The sequence below is a fragment of the Zootermopsis nevadensis genome, unplaced genomic scaffold, assembly GCF_977971745.1.
Source record: "Zootermopsis nevadensis isolate Lab colony 2312 unplaced genomic scaffold, Znev_1.0 Znev_ptg000021l, whole genome shotgun sequence".
Taxonomy (NCBI): Eukaryota; Metazoa; Arthropoda; class Insecta; order Blattodea; family Termopsidae; genus Zootermopsis; species Zootermopsis nevadensis.
The window spans coordinates 15433590-15448070 of record NW_028259153.1 but is presented as its reverse complement, the minus strand read 5'-3'; the positions used below and the strand labels follow the sequence as shown (position 1 = coordinate 15448070).

Sequence of the window (14481 nt, the reverse complement as noted above, 5' to 3'; positions counted from 1 at the left end):
CGAATTTTTTGCTTACGACTTGCTAGGCGAGACGATCACAAGTCCCAAACCGGATTGCTGCATTAGCTCACAACTACATTTCCCAGTGTAATGTGGCCAAGATGTCATGTTTCGCTGCTTGATTCAGGTTCCACCGTCATGTCCTACCAGTGCACGCTCTCAGCTGGTGGTGAGCACAACAGAAATAAATTAGAATGCTTGAAAAAAATTACAGTCGAATGAATTTATTCGTTTTGAAATAGAATAATTCTGTTCGAGTTTTTGTTATTTGGAAGGCAGTGGAAGAATATGCCCGATCCCTCCGCTGTAGTTCGGAATGGGTGGTGATGGGATTGCGACGTGAACACGAAGTCTTGGAAGTGACGTCTCTTCAGCTGTTTCGTCTTCAAACGATAGACTGGATTCATTGGTTGTGACGCACCTTTCTCGCACTGCACATTGGAATGTGTCACCTGATAAGGCACTACTTACATTGATTTATTCTGAAGGCTTAAATAGTTTGACATTACGTAGCACATCGTAACATTTTATAAATGGACAGCAACAGGTAACCGAATATAATCAACTTAATAACAGCTTTTTTATTGCGATATTGTTACACAGAATTAAATCATATTATAAGGTTGAAATTAAATCTTCAGATATTCACAATAATTCTAGTTCGCCGACGTACTATGATCTACTTAGTAGGATTTGAGGTTTTCACGGTTGTGAGCCCAAAGATGGCTGTCTTATGGGTTGTAGCGCCGTGTAGTGTGGTAGAAGTTTATCGACATTTCAGAGGTCTTGCTGAGTCATCGCCCTGATGGTGGAGACAGCAAGGACCTCTGAAATGTTGGTAAACTTCTACCACACTACACGGCGCTACAACCCATAAGACATCCATCTTACAACGTACGTAGTCTACTCTCTTCGCATGTTTAATAATTAAGTACCGCCCAATATTAAGTCAGTTCCTATGCTTGTTCTATTTGCAGATGATGCAATAGCTTATCTCTGAGTCAGACTTAAGCTACTGTAGGCTATCGTGTTATCAAACCGTATCTTCAGAGTCATGAAAAATGTTTAAAAGCAAGTTAAACAATTCAGTACCTAGTAGGTCTATGCAAATAAGCTACAGTGGTTGATACAGAGTAGAAGTAAAATCAACAAATTTGCTTGGTCACAAACTGATAATCATCTAAATCTGTGATGTCATGTAGAACTCATTATGCTAGAATTAAGCGCAATGTGTTTCACACAAAAGTACTTCTTGTCTCTGATTGTTAAAGAGCTGTTGAAAAATACAGCCCTATGTAGCGTCCACTTTTTATACTATACCCAGTCACAACGTAATAGTAATGTCGTCTTTCGAATACAAATCCGAATGTAAATAGGCTATCGCAAAGTCGAATAAGTGATTATCACTGCATTTCATATCTATCAGTAAATCTCAGATACAGGCTACAGGCACAGGGTGTGGTCTGAGGGCCTTACAGATGCCAATGAAAGGAATCTGGTCAGGTTTTGCCGCCCCATTTGCTCAATCTGTAATTCGCCGTGTCTGATGGGGAAGTTGTGTGTGACTGACTGAGGGAGCAGAAACCTGTTGCAGGGATCTACATGAGTTCCGCGATTTCATAGGATGCTACACTTCCTCCCTGGAGACTACATGACGTCTTGTATTCTTATCCTATTCACGAGTCAGGAAATTTTATGTCTAGTCTCTGGGTAATATAACATCTAATCAGGTCCAGAATTATTCATTCTTATCAAAGCCCGCAAATCAGACTCGACCCTGGGCCCCTTATATCCTCCTGCCATTCCTAACATTTATATTCCAGGGTTTACTCCTGATGCTACCCTCGTTCTCCATCTTCAAAGTGGTCATTTTCGGTAAGATTAACCTCTAAATTTATTATGTTCTTATGCCTCGTGGTCCAGCTGTAACGTCTGGTCTGTAATAACCGCATTCAATTGATTAAGTGATCCAAATTAAAAAATTTCCTTTCTATTTATTATTCCAAATGTGTCTTTTACTTCATTTTCGTTTCGAATATTGACCCGAGCACAGTTTCCTTACACATTTATTTAATTCGTGTTATTGCTTCAAAAGAAGAGACCACGTTTCAGAGATACGTTAAATATGTAGATAAATTATTTTTCTACGACATGAATGTTGGTGTTTTGTAAGCTGGAAGATATTTCTGATGTTCGTGTTGCCAGCTCAGCTCAGCTCAGCTTAGCTCAGTAATTCAGCTACCGGTCAGTTATGTCTCCAGGAATATTGGGACACGATTCTGAAACAAGGCACAATTCACTGTGTTCTGGGTTTCTTGAAATCTTAACTGACTTTGTGTTGCACATCCATCTTGAGCATTCATTTAGTCAAAAGGACATCTTGAGGCGTATAACTTATATGTCAGAAGATCTTGTAGTAGTAGGTGGTAAACACATTACATGTTTTGAAACTTACTAACCTGCGTCTTGAACCCAAGAGATGGTTTTATGTGTTCAAGAATTTCCTATTATGTAGCATCATGTCTGTGAAAGTGCTTTGAACTGTTGAAGAAAACGTATTGATTCGTGCAGTTTTGTGGTAAATTAGATATTTAATAACTTCTTTTTTTTTAACAAAAATCAAATTAAAACAGAGTTAAGCCGAATTGAAAGCGAGTGTTATAATGAATTGTGTAAATGTGGAAGTATACTGAGGCTATATGGGGTCTCGATTCTTGTTCGGATTGGCGTAGTCATAAAATACCAGGACAAAATATTTCAGGTACTCTCATAATATTTTCTGTTCCTCTCATCGCTTGCTTGTGTCTAGGTTAAGAGTGGGCGGAGCTAAGCTTCGTATACCTTTGCTCTCCCATACGTTTCCATGGCGTAGTGCGTAGTTAAGCACCAGGCAACTTTGCTATTAATTTTACTCCCAAAGAAAAAGCCGAAGTTTCACCCCCCCACCCCACCCCAAAAAAAGGTATGGACGTAAAATTATCGTTTTACATATCTCTATGAATTTACGTAGGGCACGAGAAGACAACAGATTCTGAGCTATGGAAAGTCTAGGAAGCATTTCCCGAAATGAAATCTGCTCTTGATTGCGTAACGAATGTTATGACAGCCATGTCTGCCCTGAAACTTACTTACTGTCTTGCGAGGTTTCATTAGTTGCGTAACTGTACAGTTAAACGTTCTACATAAAGCGCTCTCTTGCGTCAATGCGACGTCATGAAACGCTTTATTGAGGTGACACTCGTGTATTGCGCTGCAGCATCCCTGAAACAGCCAGGAGAAATCCGTTCCCGTGCATTGATTGGCGGTGAACTGCAGCATAAATATATAAATGTTCAAAACCACTGACCGACCACTCGGGGACATACACAGTTTTCGTAACTTATTTTACGACGATGTGACATTATCACAAATAATTTATTGTTGCATTATTTAACGACACTGTTTCAGCTGGTGTAGTGTTGAATACGTCGGAAATATGATATTGAGTGTTTACTAGATGGGGTTTTGGAACTGAAGGGTCGCGTCGTATTTGAAGGTTTAATTCCAGGAATTTCTTGGTGACACTGATAAGGAAACACGAATTGGAATGCGATCGGACCGACTCGCTCTGTTGCCGAACTGGCTTCCGTACTCGTCAGGAAAGAATAGAACAGAAGTTTTCATATTGTACCCGGGAACAGAAAATATCATAGCCTGTTATAAATACGTTTTAACTTTTAAGCCTACACGTCGCAACATCTCAGAAGACATTCATCTTCTTTTGAGGTTGGCATTATCACTGTGGAAACGAATCGTTTGCCCTTTTCCTGTTCTAAACCGAAGTTGTGCATCCGCCCACCTGTCTCACGCTGTTATAGGCCTATAAATCGTATCTGCCACTGCAGTTGATAAAGCCTAGCGTCTTTGTTGCAGTTTGCCGCAGCTGCATCGTGCGACACCTTGAGGCCAGCAAGTTCTGTCCTATCTGCGATGTTCAGGTGCACAAGGCCAAGCCACTCCACAGCATCCGGTGAGACAGATCAGCAACTTTATGTCTTTAATTGTTTTGACTGTTACCTTCCTGTCTTCCTTCCATTTATCCCTGATTATGCGTAACACAAGCCACGGTGGTCTAGCGGTTAGAACGCTGGCCCTGTAATCCAGGGGTCTCGGGTTCGATTCCCTGCGGTGCCAGAATTTATAACTTGTGTTGGGCAAGGCCGTGGTCTAGGCAACACGGAGTTTTCCTCCGGGGGGCTTCCCCGGTTTCTCCGTGGCATCCCATTCACACACAGAAGAAGGCAATGGCAAACCACTTCTGGATCATCTGCCAAGAACGTATATGAACAGGTCCCAGTCCGAGAAAAGGATGGAAGGATCCTGTTCATATGGACCTGTCGTCAGACAGAACACTAAATAAATAAATATGCGTAACATTCCTATTTTCTTCCGTGCTTGGCTTGATTCTATGTTTGTGTTTTGCCCTTTCTTATGTTTCCCTTTTTCGGTCTTTCTTTCTGCGTCATAATTTTACTGTGGTGTCTACGTTTCCTGTGTACCTCTGTTCAGTCGTTCATTCATTGCATTATTTTCGTTGTTTTTAAATGAAGTGTTTTATCTCTTGAGTGAGTACGTTCTTGTGTGTGTGTGTGTGCGCGCGCGTGCGTGCGTGCAGTGTGGCCAGTGCATTTAAAACTGTGGGGAAAATCCCATGGTCCCGGATTTTTGGAACCTGTGTTCCCATCTGCTAAACCGAATTGTCTGCAAGTTAGTTGATAAAGGGCTAATATTTGTATCATCAGATTTGCTGTAGTTTATTCGCGATTCTTTGTACATCAGTGTGGCTTTCTGTTGACGAATTTTTCAAAACATCGCCAAAATGGTGTTCTTACCACAAGCGCTACTCATTCGCAAAATATAAATTGTAAAGTTAACAATAACGAGACTAGTGCAAGGAACAGAAAAGGAACAAAGAAAGAATATACTGCACCACAGAAAGTAAAAGACAGCTGAAAGGGGAAAAAGACGAAAGAAACATTGAGTATTAGCAAGCATAATATCAAGCATTGCGCAGTAAAACCATAGAATCCAATGTGAATACGATCTGGCAACTCGACTTACACTGGTAATATTTACTTCCGGTAAAAACATTTTTTTTTTTGGGGGGGGGGGGGGGCTGCCTGAACTGCGAAAATGACCACATCGCTCTCTGCCGCTCTTTCCCTTGGTCATAGAGTAACTGTGAGACGTTACCTGCAGGTCGGACGGGACTCTGCAGACTCTGGCCTACAAGCTGGTGCCGGGTCTGTTCCAATCTGAAATGCAGCGCAGAAGGGAGTTCAACGCGGGCAGTGGGACCACCTGCGACCTGCAAGTGGACCCTAGCTTCTTCTCGCCCGAGGACAGCATCAGTCTATCACTCGAGTATTATGACAGGTTGGTGACAGGTGATCGCAGAACCCGACACCGTTGACAATGTTCTTCTGGAGTGTGACGCCGTGTAGATTATTAGGTAGATACCATAGTTTCGGAGAAACATACTGCCTACATCTTCAGGGCTGAAGCGGTAGTGCTGAGAAATTGATTCAGAAGAAGTACAGCCTGCATTTTGGTGTCTACGAGTCTGCACCGCATCACCCAGAAGATCATCTCCATCCTCACTCCCGTGAGAACCTCAGACCTCACCTTAGTCCATTACCATTCGACAAAATTCTGTCCTGTCCAGTTCACATCTTCGGTTGATATGTTTAATAATGCTTAACGCACTTCGTAGGCGATGATGCGAATATGAAACACGAGTATTGAGTCACTACACCGTGACGTTTGGTACGATCCATTTCTGAAAAAAATGTATCTTAGTATTATCCTCTCAGCTCCTTTACAATCTATACAGCCTCTTTCCAAAACGTTCCTGAGCCAAAATTATAAATTATGTTTCTGGCTTCCCCATCTCAATAACTAGCTCAGCACATCGCATAGCAAACTGTTTTGCTCTCGTCCTTAGTTTAGGATTATCTGCTTCCATTTATAAAGCACGCCTTAAATGTATGATGGTATTTTATCAGGAACTCGAAACCTAATGTCAGTGCAAGTGAGGATAGTACTGACGGGTCCGACACGTGGCCCTGTTCAGGATGTACGAGGTTCGAATCTGGGTCAACAAATGTCTATACGTATTGAACTCTGGCTGACATCGTGATTACTGGTATTTATGGGCGTTTAGGCAGGAACTGTTCTTGTATTCGGTTTATAATTTTAACCGAGATGTGTTTTTTCAGGCTGTTTGTCGTAATGAAATTCAAATCCTGAAAGAAAGAAAAGAAAAATGATCTGAATGCCTCGCGGTTTTTCGCAGTAGCTTATTTTGGAGTTGAAGCATATTTTGAGTGTCTATTCTGCACGATCTCTGAACAGGAATTGCATTTCTTAATACATATAACGCAAATTCATCTATTGATGTGGAGCTCGGCTTCCCATAGCAAGTACGTCTACACAAAGACTTCACAGACGTTGTGAGTGAGTGAGTGAGTGAGATGTGGAAGACACGTGACCACCCCCGTAAATACGCCAATCTTTTCGCGGAATATAGTTGGTAATCGTCACATTTGACCTTTGTTCTTCAAGATTCAGGATTTGATGTTCTGGTTAAAAAGATTGCCTCAGATCGTGGCATAACTCTTGAGTTAAAATTGTAGATTTTTAATGACTTTTCGACTCCATGGATTGGAGTCCTTCAGGAACACATGTTCCAGCCAGATGAATCCAGTCCACGTCATCAACCCAATTTATTTAAGATGCGATTTAATATTGTGATCTCATTTATGTCTTCTGTAGAGTTTTGCAGTGCGTTCTGTTCTTTTATATTACGCAGTTCCACGCGACTATTATACACTCTTACGTGAAACCGTTTGTCATTATATCGTATTACGGCAGGTGTTATAACTAGTGATCCTCGTTCATTTCTTTTACATCGACCTGTGACTCATTCCACATACTTATTTATGAACGTGACTGTACTTGGTTACAACGTTTCTACATACGCTGCACACAATCAGCCAAGCAATTGCCTTCCAGTCGGTTAATGCACAATATGCATTGTAATGGTACATTACCATACCAAGAGCTTTTTATTAGCGTGCGCCACTGCGTAACAAAATTCATTAAACTTTGAGGTTACGGTTTTGGAAGGAAGTGGTAATGGCGGGCAGTCTTCAGAAGAGACCGAGGAAGACCTTGATAGACTCAGTCAGGATAGCCGGTATCTCAGAAGAGAGATTCTACTGATTGATCAGTGGATGGTTTGGTGAGATTTTAAGTTCTCACGGTGACAATTTTGAAGATGATTTTGTCTGAGATTTTGCGCTATATAATCCGGTAGATCCTGACCGACGTTTCAGAGAAGTGTTCCAGACTACACTTCGGTACGTATGAATTGTCTCCCGATTAGGCTCGCTTGTAGAGGAATGACCACGCCAACCTGCTAGGCCTTTCTAGGTCCCCCCAGCACCAAGCGAGGTAGTCGTTTGTATAAATGTGTGGCGCAAATACGTACTTTCATGAGGGAATTCATAAATCCCACCCCACATGTAGGAGATGTATTATCCATGTTTAAACTAAAATGTTGACTCTGTCGCCTGGTTTCCTACGGCGTTAGTGGGGAAATGTTTTCCACTGTGTGTGTATAACGCATATATGAAGTTAACCCCTTATGCAAGCTGTATCCATGGCAACAAACGTAGATGGGAATAGGGAATGGAGGGGAACGATGAATAGAGAGTGAGAGAGGAACAATGAGCAAAGGGAACAAATGGGAAACAAATAAACTAGAAAGACAGCAGAGAAGTCCCGATGGGAAGAATAAAAAGATGTTTGTAATCAAACCTTCCACACAATTGGTGGTCCGCGATCCAATTCCGGCTTTGAGAATACAAAGTGGAGGAAGTGGTTGGACAGAGCCGAGTTCTTTTTGGTGGCATTTAGAAAGAAAATCACCTCCCATTGATCTGACAGGGAATGTTAGTTATTGTTCGTTACTGATTTTATTCCGTGTCTTTACGGCCAGTTATTATGGATCACGTATCACCGCGTCTGTTAAGTGGGCATGAAGTCTCTGGAGTGCAAGCAGTCATTCCGGAAGTTCGGCGCGAGAAGGGAAAATAGGTTAAAATCATTCGCTGATGACTTGATATATTTTAGCATTCTGAAGGATTTTCCTTGCATATTTTATTAGGCCTACTATTCCAGGTAATAGAAGCATTTGTAACACGTAATATTCGTATAGTTTTATAATCTACAATGTTTTGGAAAGAAAGGACACAGGAAAATAAAATGACGCAACGAAGGAAAATGCAGAAATGAATGAAAAGAGGAACAGTCATCAAAGAAATTAATCTTAAGAGTCGTGGAATCAAAGCTTGGTTTGTGTCTTTTTGGTAGCCCTACCTGCTACACCATTAAAGTACGATACCAACATACCTGCGCGTGAAAATTATTTTAAACGTTTCTGTTGACAGCGACTTTCTTGTTATTGTATCGCACGCTGTGGCCCATTGATTTTGAGACCGCATCTCGTTACAATGCCAACTCAGTTTGCGACTATGTATTGAAGAAGCGTTTGTTATTGACGTGGTGTGTTTTAGGAGTCCAAAGGATAATATGGGGTTCAACATGGATGTCCATATAAACGGAAGGAAAAATTAGTCTACATCAGAAATTCATTGATGTTGTTTGTGGTGTTTATCTTGTCATTTCTAACCCTTAGACATAATCTCGTTTACATTTTACAACGAACAAATGTTAATAAATGGTTCTCGAGTAGGAAAGAATATATTAACAAGGTATCTGCGTATCGTGAAAGCCCGCACTCATATAGACAGAAAATTAAATCAATAAAAGTGTACTTGAAGCTTTTCTCTGCATGCAATATATAATGTGATTCAAGGGATATAAGCGATGAAAATTTCACGGGAATTAATGAAACATATAAAATATTTTTGCGGACTCGGTGGCAGCCATTTCAACATAGGCTGTCGCGAAAATCTGATGTTACACGATGCCGCGATTCAGAGAAAATGTTCTGTGGGGTATCTGGCCATATAGGTAAAACAGTGATAGGCCTATGCTAACACCCGGACGAAACGGGCCATAAGGCCTCCTCCTGGAAGCTGATGGCGGTTTATAAGTGACGTAAAATTACTCAGTGCTTCAATCGGAGAAAAAATCGGAGTATGACCCTGACCATCTCCATCTAGTGCCATGGTAAAACTTGTATGCTCCACGCGCCTAGTACACCTCCATAGAGTGATGCTTCGTCACAAGGACAAATTTAACTTTGAAGATGCTGCCTCCATCATCAGGGCGATCGCTCTGATGATGGAGGCAGCATAGACCTCTGAAACGTCGGTAAACTTCTACCAGACTACACGGTCCAACAACCCAGAAGACAGCCATGTGGACTCAACGCCGTAAAAAGCTCAAATAATACAACTTTAACTTTTACCTTTACACTTAACGCACAATGTAAGTTGGAACTACACCAATTCGTCGCTTTACGAACGCTCGTTTAACGAATTATCGCTTTAACACACATACAAATTAGCACCCATTTTTCTGCAAGTAATCTATGTGCGTATTTAATTTTCACTGAAGCGAAAACCAGAATCTCCAACTTCTAGTCGAGTCATTGACCCATCGATTATTTCTCTTTCAATTAGTACATAGGCCTACTGTTAATTATAATAAATACATATGTATGTGAACTTAGTATATGTTTACCTTATCTTTTTACGAACTTATTAACATTTGAAAGCAGGCACGTTGTCTCAGGTAACCGTAGACCTATTTTTTCTATACACTTAAAATACGCCTCAAAGTCTGATAATTTCATTGGGACCTTTTTTATTACCATGTTTTGTCATCTCATCTGCTGTGTTGCTCTTAAATTGTTTGCTGCCTCGATATTTATAGACACGTTCCGTTGTAGCGCTACCGTCATTTCTGATGCATAACTAATCTTAACATTTTTTGTTACGCGTCTTGTGTGATACTTATAAAAGTGTTGATAATAGGTAACATTTGCGTAGGAATATCTGAATTGTAAGTGTCTTCTTATTTCTAGGTAAAGCGTATAACGAAGAATAATATTATGATTATCATAAGTACTCAGACAGACGTGCCATATATGTTTACAGAAACAGGCTAAGTGATTTGAATGCTGGCAGATGGTGAATTATATTTTAGTATGCCTTTACGTGAAAGAGTTTGAGAGACATTGATCTAATTACGCTACCTTCAAATTAAAGGAAGCTTTACCGATACCCCGCTCCGGGAGTCTTTCCAGAAGTCCAGAATCAGACTAATTTCGGGTCTGAATAGTTTGAAGATCGAAATCCTCGAAGGCGAAAAAGAAATAACGAATTGTTCTTGTAAGGAATTTTCGCGAAACTAAGAATGATTTCAGTGATCGTGTACTTTTCATAGGTTTAGTTGTTGTTCAAAACGCATTGTTAAGTGATAGTTGTTCGTCAGTCTCTTGCCGACCACGGTTTTAATTATGCGCGATCAACAAATTAAAATGTTTTGCATAAGCAGAATTCTTCGTACGGCCTCGGCTGACATCGGCTCCTCGTGAGTGGATGCACGCAGCAATGAGCATATCGTCCTTACAATATTACGCTTCCCGTATTACTGAGGATTTGTTTGTGTGAACGTCGTGCCAGACGTAGGATATCACTTTTTGAACTTGTATCACAAAGAATGCTAAAATGGGGCTGGATAAATTTGTGACGTGGGAACATTGAAGCGTCATTAACTGTAGGATCTTAAAACTTGTTTATAGACTAGGTAGTGGGTATTTGAAAGTGGTCAGGTTCTATCACTTAATAAAAGTGAAGTCTTTGTAGGAAGTGGGAAATAATGCCATGAGGTCTACGCGAAATACTTACTGACCGAAATTTATTAATCATTATAGCACCTGTATAGACCTATTACGTGTAATCTTCTTCGTAACTAAAATGTGCCACGCCAATAGGGAGATTTGGATATTCTTTAACCCTTTGCGGTCCCTTTTAAATTCCTCTACGACTCTCTGCTGGTCTATTTTAATGCCACTAAGCTGTATACATTCAACTACTATTATGAACTTTAGTGATTTTCTTTTAAACTTGCATAAAACGGAAGACACTTTGCTAAATATGGTGAAAATATGTTCTGAGAGGATCATAGTTCCTTTTGTTTGAATACTGACCGTGTGAAATATTTTTCACGGACTATACCACTGTCGCTAGTGAGATCCGTAATAAGTGGTGCCTTTCTGCTTCCTGTCGTTCGGTAGAGACTAAACAAAGTCCAAGCCGATAGATAAGACTTTGGCGAAGTCTAAACATCTCTTATTGCATGAAGATGTACGATGTATAAGCATTAGATTTCGTGTTCTCAGAGCTATGCTTCCCTTCTCGCTGATTGTGTTCGAAAGTTCAAGACGAAGTTCAGCACCATAAATTTGAAAGGGAACGCGAAGTGTAAACGATGAGGTCACTACACATAAAGAATGCTTGATAAGAAGACGAATGAATATGCATATATCAGCGGTGGATTGCTCTATGCGTCAAATACAATTAAATATATAAAACTTCCTACTAGGAAGATGGGATATTTGTTTTATAACTATAAATTATTTATATTCTAAGTAAATATGACAGCTAAATACACGATGGTATTCCTTCACTATATGATGTATGGCCAAACACTTGGTGTGGAGTCCTGGCTTCCTTTAGACTCATGTCAGAATAAGACGATGTTTCTCTCCTGCCTCCTTTCACTGTTATCAGGTACGCAAAGACTTACTAGGATAGAACTAGTGCAAAGAAGAAGACTTGAATGATATGCTGACATTGTTTGCCAACCTCAGTTTGACTCCAGATCACGTAAAAAATTCGTAAAATACGTGGCGGACTCAGTCTGACATAGGACCTGAACTCGGATATTTAAATGTCAGACTCAGTCCGACAACGGACCTGAACTCGGATATTTAAATGTCAGACTCAGTCCGACAACGGACCTGAACTCGGATATTTAAATGTCGGACTCAGTCCGACAGAGACCGCAAAGGGATGAATGTAGTTTACGTGCCTAAAGTTTCTCCCTCTTATACCCACCTTTCCTGACCATGGCCGTTGTGAACCAGATACGGTCGACTGCTCTGTGGTAAGAGGATTACGATAACTACAATAGACCCTTGTTATCTAAAGCATTGGTACAAAATATTACGTATTCTTTCAGTGACGACATGACCACCAGTAGTTTCCCAACTGCGTGGTGATGATTGCGTTTACTGTACGCGAGAGTTAAATACATATCTGTGACGTCGGCTGTCCTGTAAGCAAGTGATGTTGTGCGCATGCGTAACCCCTTATTCCTGAGTGGAGAACAATTTTCATTAGTACAAAGCCACGAAGTATCACCAGTAAAGTTTACGTAAAATTAGAACAAGCACAACGTTTTTTGGTCTGCTAGTAGTGCAGCACGTGACTTCTCAGGGCGCATACGTCACAGGGACGTAACTCACGCGTACAGTAGCTTCTTGAGATTTTTATTTTTGTATTTATTTGTATTTTCTTACAGCGACAAGGGTGACGAGGAAGAAGGGGAGAATGAAACAGAAAACGAAATCGAAAAACACAAACAGGTAAGTTGCTTCATAAACTATGGTGGTTCTCGCTGCAAGTGCATGGGATAGGTTACAGCAGGACAAATAGAGTGCGGCCTGCGGACCGGATGAGGCTAGTGGAGCAGTGTTTAGTGTATGTTTATCCGGGACTCTTTTCTTCTTCTTTTTAAATGTAACGCCTACAAATGCGCCTGGTTTGCTCTGCAGTATATAGGCTAATAGTAGTTTTTACAAGCCTTTTACGATTTTGAAAGAAGAAATAAAAGTTCGACCATCTTGTCGAAAGAATCTTAATTTATTTGCTTTATTTTATGGCTTAAAACGAAAATTCCTACCCCTTTATATTCTGCATCTATAGGCCTAATTAAAATATTTTGATTTCAGCCCTCAGACAGAATTTATTGACGAGTGGCCCAGTCGTGACAAAGTCTAGAGATTCTTGTTAGATACCTCATTTCATTGCGAATTTTGTGGGTCCCATTAAGATGATAAAACTGAAAATAAGTAATTTAATATTATGCAACAGACTCGCTTAAATTTACAGTGGATAAATTTGATATGAAAATATTATTAAATCAGTGACAGTAGTTTTTAAAGACAAACAATTGTTAGATATAACTAAATGATATGAACCTTTAGATAATGGATATTCCTTCTTAGCAGCCACGGTGGTCTAGCGGTTAGAACACTGGCCTTGTAATCCTGGGGTCTCGGGTTCGATTCCCGGCGGTGCCCGAATTTATAACTTGTGTTGGGCAAGGCCGTGGTCTAGGCAACACGGAGTTTTCCTCCGGGGGCTTCCCCGGTTTTCCGTGGCATCCCAACAATTACTCCATTCACACACAGAAGAAGGCAATGGCAAACCACTTCTGGATCATCTGCCAAGAACGTATATGAACAGGTCCCAGTCCGAGAAAAGGATGGAAGGATCCTGTTCATATGGACCTGACCTGTCGTCAGATAGAACACTAAAAAAAAATCCTTCTTAAGCCTTTGTAGCGCAAAACTCGTTTACAAATATTTAATTCAATTCCTGTCTACCTCAACTTGTCTTCATTATAAAAATCAGTCGAAACAATAGCTGATTAGTATGAGAATTACGAAAGACGTAAATACACACTATGGGTAAAATGTAGCGTTATTGAGAGTTGGAACTGGTGGTGTGTGCAGGTTAGCATTGTCAGGTATTCATGCTGTAAAGATGTCGTTGATTTGATTGGGACATTGTTCATGGCTCTGCATTGTTGAAGTTAGTCAGCGAAATATAGAGGACCTGAAGTTTTTCTCTCGGCTGTAAGCGCCCTGATAGTGGATGCAGTAAGCACCTCTGAAACGTCGGTAAACTTCTACCAGGTTACACAGTGCAACATGTGATAAGACAGCAATCTTAAACTAGGGTTCCTGTATTTTTATCAGGATTCTGTTTCGATTGCTCTCCTCCTTTACCAGGTGTACGTATGTCAATATTTCTCTCCTTTCGTAAATTCGTTTCCGTCAGTCTGCATCGTGATACTTCTGTCACATTGTCGTTTAGTTTCACGTTTTGGATTAACGTATCTATGGGCTATCCGTTAAGAGCCAGGAGAAATAAATCAATATAGGTCCAGTGACTGGCTACGGGTTGGATGACCGGGGTTAGATTCTCGGCAAGGGCACGTGTTTACTTTCGCCACCACGTCCGCACGGACTCCGAAGTCCAACGAAATTTCCTGGGGGTTAAGCGGCCGGAGGCGTGAAGCTGACCACTTTCCTTAATCTAGTGCGGGATTTTGATATGTGAAATTTACATCCGTCTCCATGACGTGATTAAATAAGGGTAGAAAAGATTCCACTGT

The 14481-nt window shown here is 40.7% G+C and overlaps 1 protein-coding gene across 3 annotated transcripts in view; it reads left to right on the top strand.

The window, feature by feature from the left end:
• Nucleotides 1-14481, top strand: part of LOC110839216 (uncharacterized) — a 71177-nt gene that overhangs the window by 45762 nt on the left and 10934 nt on the right. For all 3 annotated transcript variants that reach the window (XM_022083173.2, XM_022083174.2, XM_022083176.2), the window contains exons 4-6: nucleotides 3913-4009; nucleotides 5239-5415; nucleotides 12601-12664. In XM_022083173.2, the coding sequence (XP_021938865.2) occupies nucleotides 3913-4009; nucleotides 5239-5415; nucleotides 12601-12664 (338 nt within the window). The remainder of the gene's footprint in view (nucleotides 1-3912; nucleotides 4010-5238; nucleotides 5416-12600; nucleotides 12665-14481) is intronic.